At 37.9% G+C, this 12,693-nt stretch overlaps 1 protein-coding gene across 2 annotated transcripts in view; it reads left to right on the top strand.

The window, feature by feature from the left end:
• Positions 1 to 10,067, top strand: part of TTC39C (tetratricopeptide repeat domain 39C) — a 111,752-nt gene extending 101,685 nt beyond the window's left edge. For both annotated transcript variants that reach the window (XM_072829082.1, XM_072829083.1), the window contains 4 exons: positions 3,928 to 4,025; positions 5,117 to 5,221; positions 6,508 to 6,546; positions 7,351 to 10,067. In XM_072829082.1, coding sequence (XP_072685183.1) covers positions 3,928 to 4,025; positions 5,117 to 5,221; positions 6,508 to 6,546; positions 7,351 to 7,440 — 332 coding nt within the window. In that variant the 3' untranslated portion in view covers positions 7,441 to 10,067. The remainder of the gene's footprint in view (positions 1 to 3,927; positions 4,026 to 5,116; positions 5,222 to 6,507; positions 6,547 to 7,350) is intronic.
• Positions 10,068 to 12,693: the final 2,626 nt, after the last annotated feature.

Genomic DNA, 12,693 nt, shown 5'->3' on the forward strand with positions numbered 1-12,693 from the left:
AAATAAGTAAAATCGAGAGAGAGAGAGAGAGAGAGAGAGAGAGAGAAGCATAGAACCATACATTATGATAAATATAGTCCTCATAAAGTCATTTTTCTTAAAGCTGTAGGAAAAATTCACAGAAAGAATAAACTAAATCTTCAAGCAAAATAAAGCTTTATTGGTTATTAATGAAATATTGTAGCATTTTTTAAAAGGCTTAATAGCAGACATTTGATGCCATCAAATGTGGCATACTGTTTAGTTTGGTCTATACTGCTTTCTAGGTAATAGGAAAGGCGACAATATTGTCATAGCCATTTTATAAATGAGGAAACTAAAACTCAGAACAGTTACATGACATGCCCAGCTCCAATCAGAACAGGTGTCGCCGTTACTGGTCTGAGAGAAGCACATTGAGTGACAGAGCTTTATCCTCTCCTACAGCTTCCTCTTCAGGAGCATGAAGAGATTTATGTCATATAGCTAGAAGTACAATTGCAGCATGAGACTGTTATGTTAAAAACACATACATCCAAAAAATGATTTTATAGAAATGTACTCTTATTCACATATATGCTGCCCTTTTTCAAAAGGGGTTTAATATTAATATTTGGACTTAAAACTGGTTTGTTAGTCATTGAAGAAAATTCATCAGATTTCTCCACAATCACACTTTTTGATCAAATAAAGAATATTATCCATTGTATCACATACTTTTATCATCAGACTTCCTTGTAGGCACCTTTTGCTTATTCCCTTCCCCCAAAAGAGGTCTCCCCTCAAAGGTAAAAACTTTTGTCAATGTTGATATTCTAGAGATCAAAGGAATACATCTCCAAAGGAAGCTGTGTGCAGAGGCCCTGTAATTGGAGTATGTAACCCTTCTAAAGGGCATTGCTTGAAAGAAAACAGAATTTTCTTGGATACACAAGTTCTGCTATGTCCATTTCAAAAGGATATGCATAATTTTAAACCCATCCCTAGTTGTTGATACAAGCATGGAATATCTACCAATATCTAACTCAAAGGAACAATACAGAATTTTAAGTATTCTTTGTAATGCACAATTGCAAGATCCTGTAGAGATAATTCAGACACAAATGCAAATATCAAATAGGCAATAATCTGCAGCCACAAGAACGATTATCACCTAATGTGACTACATATTCTTGGAACCCCTTTCCAGGTATCGAAATAAAGAGCAAAGATGTGGTCATAGGGAAAGGGAGGCTCTTGAGTAAACATGATATAATTCTTTATTAAAGAATTAATATAATATTATTATATATAAATATATATATCTTTGTTAAAGATATAAATTAAATATAAATTATAAAAAATATAAATTATATCTTTGTTAAATATTAGTCCAGTTTTGAGATTGTTTTGATCTTTGTTAAAGATATAAATTAAATATAAATTATAAAAATATAAATTATATCTTTGTTAAATATTAGTCCAGTTTTGAGATTGATTAGTTTCTATCATTCCCCAGAGTTAAGCAGCAATAATCCAAATCTCTTCAGCTATATAAAGTGCAGAGATATTTATAGAGAAACAGTTAAGTTCTAGAAAAAACTGTTAGTGGATGGTTAATTTAATGCCCACCCAGCTTTGTGCATTCAGCTTCTCAGAGTCCCCATCTGCAGCTCCCTTCATGAGCAGATTCCCTTCATGAGTTGGATTTTCACATCCTTGTCTTATGCTTTTATTCATAGCCCTTCCTCCATCCATCCTCCCCTATGCACCACATTCTTCCTCTGCATTTTATTTATTTATTTATTTAGAGAGAGGGAACACAAACAGGGGGAGGGGCAGACAGAGAAGGAGAAGCAAGCTCCTTGCTGAGTAGGGAGCCCAACATGGGGCTTGATCCCAGAACCATGAGATAATGACCTGAACCAAAGGTAGATGCTCAACCAACTGAGCACCCCTGGTGCCCTTCCTCTGTATTTTAAAGATGTTTCTATATATCCTCAGCACAGTGCCCAGAGTGATCCTATTAAACTGTTGCATGTCATTTTGCAGCTTAGAACCCTCTGTTGTTTCATCTTGTTTAAAGTAAATGTCCAAATCCATTCAGGGGGCTACAATGTTCTGTGATCTGTCCACCACCTGCTCCTACCCCATTGCCTCTCACTGCTCTTCCCCCTTGCTCACCAGGCTCCAGCCACACTCATTACTGTTCTTGAACACACTAGGTACATGCTGGCCCCAGTGCCTTTGCAGTTTCTCTTCTTTCTGCCTGCAAATGCTCTTCTAAACATCCACATGGCTCCTTCACTCATTTCCTTCAGGTCTTTACTCAAATACCATCTTTTCATTGAGGCTTAAACTATACCTTTCTGACATACATGCATACCTCCATCCCCCATCCTGACTTTATTTTTTGCCTTAGCACTAACACTTCTTTATTTTACTGATTTGTCCTTTGTATCATCTATTTTGTCACTGCTGTATTCCAAGCAAGCACCTAGAAGTGCCTAGCATGTGGATTTTCAGTTTATATTGAGTGAATGAGTACATGCATGAGTGTTCCCCTTTCCTTGACACTATTTCCTTAAAATCTTTTTTTAAAGATTTACTTATTTATTTTAGGGGGAGGGACAGAGGGAAAAGAGAATCTTTTTTTTTTTTTTTTTTTTGAAAAGAGAATCTTAAGTAGATTCTGTGTTGAGCATGGAGTCTGAGACCATGACCACAGATGGAAACCAAGAGTCAGATACGTAACCCACTGCAGTATCCAGGCACCGCCTGGGGTCTTTTTATGTGGAGGTATTCTCAGCCTAGCTTTTTGAGGCAGCTTCTGCTTTTATAGGTTCAGACTCTATTGTTAACATTTACCTTTTTGCTACTTGCCAAACTCTTTCAATTACTTGTTTTGGAACTTTGAACATTTATGTGTATATAAATATATAGGCATACACACAAATTTATGTGTGTGTGTGTGTATGTATATATGTGTGTGTGTATATACACACACACACTTAAAAAGTCTTCCCAAATCTCAATATCTCTACTGGTCCATAGAAACAGTTACTTCCTTTCCTCTTCTGTTAGCTCCACTATGTTTCCAATTTCCCTTTTTCATTTCCTTGGAAAACTTCTGTAACCTTCCTCCTATATGTGTGCCCATTCTGCACAGGAGATGGCAAGCTTCTTGAAGTGGAGGGATCACGTCTGGTCTCTCCTCAGTGACCAGTGCAGTGCATCAGTACAAACATATGAAGGTGCCCACTGTATGGCTTTTGACAGTAGTATAGAATTCTTTGAAGTACTTTTTAGAGTACTTTTAGGTTCATAGCAAAACTGAGCACAAAGTACAGAGAGTTTCCACATGCCACACCCTTCACTACCGGGTACACACAGCTTCCCTGGCCATCAGCATCCCCCACCTGATTGATAACGTTTGTTACAGCCAGAGAACCAACACTGACACACCTCTAGGATTTAGTTGTACATTAGTATTCACTCTTTGTTTTGTACATTCTGTGTGATTTGACAAATATGTAGTAACCTATATCCACTCTTAGAGGCAGTATCATATGCAATAGTTTGCCCTAAAAGTCTTCTGTCTTCCATCTGTTCCTCCCACCCCCTGGCCTCTGGCAACCACTGATCTTTTATAGCCTCAATAGTTTTGTCTTTACCAGTGTCCTATAGTTGAAATCATACGGTCTGTAGCCTTTCAGATTGGTGTCTTGTTCTTAGTAACGATATGATGTAATTTTGAGTCTTCTTGTTGCTATGACATTTGATATCTTTGCCTTTCTTTGAATAGGGATGAATAAGAATACTGGATCAGAAAAAGGAACCTTCTGAGTGTCAGGGGGCAGGATCTTGAATGGTGAATAGGTCACTAAACAATGAAATACTGAACTCTTGATGATATTTAAGAAATTAAGTGAATGTGTATGCTTTCTGCTCTTTTCACTTCTCTTTAAGCTTGCCACGAAGTGGATGATTCATCTGTTGTTGGATTAAAGTATTTGCTTCTTGGTGCCATACACAAATGTCTAGGAAACTCAGAAGATGCTGTTCAGGTAAACCGTTCACTGCTGTTGTTTCAGCTAAGGAAAACAAACTGTGAAGACCTGTATGTGTGCTTAGGAATAAGAAAAATGAAAAATGCATTGAACAGAACTAAACCTCTCCCTTTGAAGTGTGAGCTCTGGCCCCTATGCTGATACAGGTCATCTTCTCAGATGCCAGAAGTTGATGATGGTTAATGGTAGTTTTTAATGTAACTTCAGATTTTTAGAATACTTCTTTACATACAGGCTTCTTTTCTGGCACTAGCTACTCATCAAAGATGACAGGCTCATTTGGAGGAGAAGGAAATGAGGATGCAGACAGTTTTAAAGGAACAGAATGAAACTTCATAGTTAGAGAAATACAAAAATGATCAGGTGTGTCCACGTGTTCACTTTTCCAGTCTCTGTAACTATAGATTATTGATGCAGCACTGGAGGTAACGTCTAGAAAGTTAGTGTAGGCTCTTCTGGGTACACATTCATTATTTTCAAATATACTTGGGAGGGATTTTTCTGAGGCTTTTGTGTGGTTGGATGTTTTGAGGTATACCCTAGTGTTATTCTGATTACTTGTTGAAAGAGTTTATGTACAGTAGTAGGGGCCTTTGACTTTTAAATCCTAGAGTGTTGATGCACTTGTATTATAATTTTAAATTTTTCAGTGTAGGGTCGTAATAGTTATTATACAGCTCTAAAAAGCCTATTTTAAATCACTTTCTTAGGTATCAGCAAGCAAAATGTGTGTCAAGAGATGGTTCTTGGCTTGCAGGCTTTCTGTTTGAAATATTAAAATGGTATGTTCAGACTTTGAGATCAGATAAATATGTTTTTGACAATACAATCAATAGAGGCTAGTGTGTCAACTGGAGAACTAAGTAACACAAATTGAGCTGACTGATGGGTAGCGTAGCCTGGAGGCAAGCATGTAGGGGACTTCAAAGTATGGATGAGGATGGAAGGGAAGAAATAAGGATGCAAAGAAAAAGAGAGAAAATCTGATCTAGAATACAGAAATAACTACCCCCTTCTGCCTCCTAAAGATAGGATGAACCTTAGGTAAGGAAGTAAGTTAATCCTGATAATATTTGTATTATTTTCAGTTTTTCCAGCGAGCTGTTAAAGATGAGTTGTGTCGTCAGAATAACTTATACATTCAGCCATATGCTTGCTATGAACTTGGCTGTCTTCTGTTAGACAAACCAGAGGTAAGATCTTACCTATTTCTTAAATGATGTTCCTCAGCAAAAAAAAATGTACAAAATGTACAAGTAAGAAGGCACAAAGCATCATCCTTCATTTCAAGTCAGTTGATTAAACATAGTGGGGTTTTTGTTTTCCTTGATTTCATGTAGAATGAATCCAAGAAGCTACTAATTCTGTCTTAATGTGTTGAATGAGGTCATTTCTTTTCTGGAATTAGAAGTATAAATGTAGCTTTTTGGACCAAAACTCATTTGAGGGGGAAATCACTGCCTTTTTTAGGATGGTATGAGATATGCTATAGGGCAGCTTATTCAGAAGAACATGAGATTGCATTATGGTTCCAGTTCTCCATTTACTTTGTGTAAGATACTGGTTAACCACATACCTTCCTCCTAAAAATGTAAGACAGGATAAAAAAATACCTGCCTTTCCAAGTTAATTGAGATTATGGTGAGAATAAATGAGGAAGATGTGATGATTGATTGCTTCAAAACTTTTAGAATATCATAAATTTGACAATTACTATTGTGTATTTAAGTACACTGCAGTTTTGTTAAAAAAATACCAACTATATTTGCTTGATACTTTCTTTTAGAAGCTCAGTTACATAATACTAGCTTTGTAAAATTATGATTTTTAGTAAATCCAATTCCACTATAAAATATATGTACTCTCTAAAAGTTGAGCTAAATCAACAGAAATATGATTCTAGCCTAAACCTTCGACAGGTAGCCTATCTTGCCAAAGATAGGCTTTTAATTGGTTAGTCTTTTTATTTGAAATTCTAACTTTACGAAAATAGAAAAGGCAAGTCTTGTGAATTTTGGTAGAAAATCCTAGCACTATATTCTTTAAGGAAATTTTTACTCTTAATGCAGCCTTAACATATATACTTAAGATATAACAAGGCTGGTCTGTTTCTTGAAAAATGAAGTTGATTCCTTCAACCAGTAATGCCTTCTAAAGGAGATCTAACTTAATAGTGTCGGGTAAACTTTTTAATGATCATCAATTTTAGGTTGTTCAGTAAGATCTTAAGCTATCACGACTCTTTTTAAGTTGTTCTCTCTTACAGAAGAGTGAGGATCATGCACAGTTCTTTAGCAGTGCCTTGATGCGAACTTACGAGCATCCTTAAAAAAAATGGGGTCATTCAACTTGAATGAGCAGTTCACTCACCTCTGTGTCTACTGGGGATTGTTTCAGTTAACCTGTCCTTTTATGTTTTCTGTTTGAGTATGTATAAATGTAGATATTAAGAGATAATATGTTTTTCTTATATTCATAGACTGTAGGAAGAGGCCGAACTCTACTTCTTCAAGCAAAGGTAAAGACTGCACCTGCCTCTTCCCAGGGGCTTCTTACCCTCTGTTGTATCCACTTAAGTCTGAATTCAAGAAGTTTTGTGAGATGATTGTTCTGATGGATATTTCTGGAAAGAAAAATAATAACTAATTGATTCAGTGATCCATGAGTTTTTCTTTTAAGATTTATTTATCCTAGAGAGAGCGAGACAGAGAGAGAGAGAGAGAGAGCGCGCGAGCGCATGCTTGGGGGAGGGAGGGGCAGAGGAAGAGGAGGAAGAAGAATCTCAAGCAGACTCCCTGCTGAATGCAGACCCTGACGCGGGGCTCAGGCTCAGGACCCTGAGACCATGACCTGAGCCAAAACCAAGAGTCGGATGCCCAACTGACTGAGCCACCCAAGCACTCCCTGATTGCTTGATTTTTAAGTGAAATTTACCAGTATTCTAAAAAACTCATGAAATTGCCCATCTTGCTTTTACAAACACACTTCTTGCTTGAGTGGGAAAATACCTTTTGATTTCATAACTACAATCTCGAACGAAAAATTTCTAATAGCAACTTAGATTGAGCAGAGTTTCAGACTACCATTTCAAGCATACCATGAAGAAAATTTTCCAGAGATAAGCATTAATGACATTCCCCTGGGTGTTAAAAATGAACCCAGAGTTTGAGGTTTGGGAAAGAAGGAAATTGAGTGGATAGGAAGCCATTGGCAGGAGTGTTAGAGATTTTACTTTGGGAAGCACAAAACCTGCAGTTTATCCTGCAGTGTTTCAGAAAGCTTGTCTAATAGAGTCCATAAATATCTTTCTTTGGTCTTACAGGAGGATTTCTCTGGCTACGACTTTGAAAACAGATTGCATGTCCGCATCCACGCTGCTCTGGCTTCTCTGAGGGAACTGGTTCCTCAGTGACAGACACAGGATTCCTGCTCTGACCCTCCCCACCAGGTTCTGCACTTTAAATAAAAGCAGAGGACACAGCTCTTCCGAAGACTGGCTCTTCTTCTGAAAACCACCTGTGCCAGGGGCACATTTTCCCAGTTAGGCTGACATATTAAAGATCTCCTCTTTTAAACATATAGCTAAGAAGTAATAATAATGACGATTCTAGTAATTATAACTAACCACCTGGGGAGAGGGTTAAGTGACCTTGTTCAAACATTTTAGTTTTGTGATTTATTATTTTTAAAATAAAATCAAACTAAATATTCAACTTGTGATATTCTAGGAACGCCTCCCATAAGCACACGTGTGACTGGATAACACTAGGAGGTACCTGGAGAATTATCAACAGTATTATGACACAGCGTTTATATTGTGTTTTGAAAAAAAAATAAAAGTGCTTTCTAGTGTTTTACTTTATCCTCTAACTTGTGAATAGCATAGCACAGATATTTTATCCCCATTGTCTAGACAATGAAACTCAGGCACAAAAAGGCTAATTGACTTACCCTAGTTGATTTTTCCTGTTATCAGTGGAGCGATAACTAGAACACAGATCTCCTGATCACAGATGGAATATTCTTGTTTAAAAAAGTTAATAACCCAGAATTTTTTTTTCCTTATTTAAAACACAAATACTCTTTGGCTGAAGTTGTGTCATCAAGAAATACTTATCTTCACATTGTCCATAAAATGTTTCGAAGTAACAAACCCCTTTTTTTCCTCCCTATGAAAGCCAACCAAATAGAAGCCAATAGAATAGTTTCACAACCTAAGGTAGAACTATTTTGCTAGTTTATTAGAAAGGCTAGTCTATAGGCTAGACAGATAATACCTACATTTTAGGAGTTTTTTTTGTGATAAATTGTCTAATTTTACCAACTTTTGGAAATCTTTTAGCAAATTACTTTGAAAAGGTTATTCTTGAATGAACACGGGGTTTTTTTGCCTCAATATTTGCTGGTGAAGGATTTGCTGGGCTGTTGCCAGGATTTAATCATTTTCTCTTTAGCTCAGGTTATTCTATAAAGAGAGTTCAAAGTTAATTTTTAATCCTTCATTGCTAATTTTTATTGTCATTTAATTTATCTCTTTGTCCAGACTCACACCTGTGGTTTGGAAGAGTCTAAATACCTCAGCCACTTAAGAATTTCTGCCATAATTGTGTGACTATCTTGGCTCAGGCTTAAGACGAGACTTTTTAAAATTCATATTGAGCTAAAGAGTGTCCTCTCCGGGTATCATTTATTTACATATCCTTTTAGCTGAAGCATGATCTCATGTGATGTCAGTACTTTAATATTTCTTTTCAAAATAAAACATAGAAGCAGCTAGAATGTTGACAGCCCTAATCTACTTAATCTGGTTTTGAGGAAATAATAATTTCTTTGAAAGAAAGAATTATTCCTCACTGACTTTGACTAAAACTGTATTCATGATTCCTCACTTCCAAAGTGTTTATTCTTTCCTTCTGGTGTGAATCCTGCATGGATTTTTGACACTAGGCAGAGAGAAAAGATGGCTATCTTGCATTCAGTAAATGAGTAGATCTGGAAGCCAAGTAGATGCTTTCTGAAGAGAAGATTTGGTATTAAAAAATATTGGCTCCCTAATCTCCTCAAGGCTTAAGGGAAGAACATCATCAATCTGTTAAATATGGCTCTTACCATTTTGTCCTCTTTGGCTATATCATACGAGGCAAACTTCTCAGTTATGATTGTGGAGCATTCTGCATCCTGAAGCTCTTGCTTATTTGAATTTTACTTTGAATTTGCATCCTGAAGCTCTTGCTCAGCTCATACTTACTTGAATTTTACTATTATTTTCAGCAATAGTTCAAATATTGTTTGAACTATTACTCAGTATTCAAAGATTATATAAAGCCCTGTACTTTAAAATTTAAAAGAAGTTTTTCCTACATTAACTACTTTAAATATTTATTTGTATATCTCTAGAGAGACTTCAGGATTTCAAATAAGTTTGTGTCCACTTCACTTAACTGAAGACAGCTTTACCACACCACTTCAATAGTCAAAGAGGAGGTTTGTTTATAAACAGTCTCCTATGTTTGGTGCAGGATAACCCTTGTGGTTTATGTCCGTTAACAAGGTGGTAGAGTATGGAGATGGGGTGTAGATGATGATTCTAAAGTCTCTAAAATAACAAACCACAGTGCAGGTATATGATACCATTAGACAGACTGAAGTCTGAGTACATTTTTGAGTTGAGTAATTCATGACCTTTTTCTGGCCTGCGTGCCTTGATTTATCCAGCCTGTGAACTGTGATTTGCCTGGAAACTTAGCTTGGTGTAAATTGCTCTTTCCCCCTCTCGGACGAAGAAAATAATCATATAACCAGAACAATTTGCATCTATGTGTGCTTTGTTGGCATCATGCCCTACTTCCCCAGTTCTATTTTGGAGGCTCTCAAATGGATCTTCTAATTTATGAGTGTCAAATGTATTTTTGTATTAGATTTTGCCTATGAGGAGAAAGATCTCTGATGTATATTTATGTACTCTGAACACATTTATAATTTGACACACTTTGGAGCATGGTCTAATAATGTAATATATGTACCTATGTGGTGAAAACATTTAAGATTTTTTGTTGTTGTTGTTAGGTTAGGGGCCTTTGGATTTTAGCACATGATAGCTAAGTACTTGGCCAAGTGAAGAAGTATTTCAGAGATCATTGAGAATTAGGAATTTATTGTTGCATATTGTACAAGTCAATTATTTATAGAATCTGCACTTTTATATTTCTGCCAGCTAAAAGGACATATCTGATTTTTAAAATCACATGTATTTCTTTGCTGTATAACTTTCCTAGTCGATTGCTTCCTTAAGCAAATTATAGTGGGAAGTGTACAAATATGGCTCTGTACTTATGAAGATACACATTCATAGTCATGATGTACTGTTTGGTATTTCGTACACTGTTTAGAATGCTGTTGGTGATGTATTTTGTAGGAAAAAAAATGGTTAAGTTCAGATCATCCCAAGAAGACACATAGTAGAGGGAGGAGACTTAGAAGCTAGGAAAAGGAAATCCAGAAAGAAAAGGATGGCGGGTGGTGAGGGTTGGGAGAGGAGAATGGGAAGTTGGTCCCTTCTTCTGTAAAGTGTAAATCATCCAGTGCACATTGTACTTGGCTTTGTGAAAACTAGCAAGGGGACTAAGTTGTAGCTCCTCGTTGCCTGGGGTATTTTAACTGGGTGAGCTCTGGGTTACACGTTCTCCAACCACAGCCCAGGGGTTCACAAATTCTGGTTTTACAAATTAGCCCTCCTTTGAGATTCTGATTCAGTAGGTACCAGGTACAGCTTAGGAGGGCATTTTTAACAAGCTCCTAAAAATGATTTGAATGCAGGTGGTCTAAATTAGAGAAATGCTGCCCTAGGTTATCATCTTTTGCTAAGTATTTTACAAATCTAAGAGAAGAGTCCAACACAAAGAATTCTATAGCAAGGCTATGCTCATACAATGTATTATCATGGGGGCTACTGAGGAAATGCTTCTCACCCACTGGCTTTCTAAAGTAGGAGATTCTGGAGCTGAGTGTTTTTGTTTTAAAGATTTTATTTATTTGAGAGAGAGCAAAAGCAGGGGGAAGGGCAGAAGCAGGCTCCCCACAGAGCAGGGAACCTGCTGACTCAGCCCTAGGCTGGGATCATGACCTGAACCAAAGGCAGAAGTTTAATCAAGTGAGCTACCCAGGTGCCCCTCCTGAGCTGAGTTTTAAAGAAGGATGTAGTCTGGTGAAAATGGACCAAATAAGATTTGAATTTTGCAGAGGTCACACCAAAAACCTTAAACTTCTGTAAAGTAAGGATGGGGAGCAGGGGAACAATGGAGAACAAAGTAGATTTGCATTTTGCCTTTAGATCCCTAGTGGACTGAAAGGGAAGAAGGTAAAACTATATGAGGTCATTGGGAGTTTTTGAAATTAAAGCAGCAAATGGTGGTTTGAAAGTTTTGGGTTAAATGTTTTCACTAACAGTTTGCATTTCAGAGGAAGTTGGACAAAACAGTTATTGAAGAAATGTGGAGTGAGGGCTTGACCTGAGTTGCAGATGTTCTGCACAACACCTAACACCTGTGTGTCCAAGATGGCCTGTCAAGGTTCTGCTCTACAAGCATAAATGTCTTTAATTCCCAAAGACACTATAAATGGGGTTTATACTTGGGGTTTTTAGTAGGTCAGTTTCTTTGAGTGTTAAATGTATAATGAACCAAACTTATCAGAAATCATGACTGCTTCATTTCACTTATATCTACCAAAGTAGGGCTGGGGGTAGTGATGAAGAAAAAAAAAAAAAAAATCTGCAGACCTAGCATCACGTTCAAAGTAAAAAAATTAGCATTTCTCCTTTTAAAATCTAATCCTCATGAGAAGAGGGAGCCTGTCTGCCACATAAGGGACACTCAGTCATTAGTGTATGGATGAATGAATATCCGTACAAAGTGTTCTGTGCAGCATAGATGTAGACCAGGGCCTCAACATTGCGTCTTAACTTTTTTTTTTTTTTTAAGATTTTATTTATTCATGAGAGTGAGAGCGTCTTAACTTTGAAGAGCTCTGCAAGCCTGTTTCCTGAGGGCTTTTTTAAAAAAGTGTTTTTCTCAGATAGGTGCCCTGAAGATGTAATTTGATGGTTGAGTTCCAGTGGTTCTTGCTTCTTAAATATTTGAAAATGGATTTCAGGGAAGCCTGTTTGGAATGCGGTCGTCATGGGATTACGGTGCTGGGGGAACGCCCAGCCCAGCCCAGCCCGGGGAGCTGAACTGGGCAAGCGCGCAGAGCCCGCCTGAAAGGCCACCTGCTGCGGCCGCGGCGGCTTCGGGGGACGCTGTGCCCGAGGTCTTGCAAGACCCGGGTTACCAACGGGCCCTGGAAGCTGCGGGGCTCGTGCCAAATTCTCTTTCCGCAGGGGATCTTCCCAAAGAAAAGTACCATGTTGCATGAAATGCTTCGTCCTCCTTACACTCGCGTGTGTTGTGTATCCCGTGACAAGTCGTTCTTCGAAAAGATGACTGAAGAGAGTAACCCCGTTGGGGTGGGGACCCGGGTGGCGAGGTGAGGCGCTGCCGACAAGGACTGCCAAGAATCTCCATCTTTCCTTCTACCGTAGCTCTTATTTTTACGCTGAGCGAGCAAAAGCGAGGTCTCGCTCGTCTGGGCCGACTGCGGGCCGTTTGCAGACGCCGGGGTCCCCTTC

The sequence above is a fragment of the Canis lupus genome, chromosome 6, assembly GCF_048164855.1.
Source record: "Canis lupus baileyi chromosome 6, mCanLup2.hap1, whole genome shotgun sequence".
In the NCBI taxonomy this organism is placed as follows: domain Eukaryota; kingdom Metazoa; phylum Chordata; class Mammalia; order Carnivora; family Canidae; genus Canis; species Canis lupus.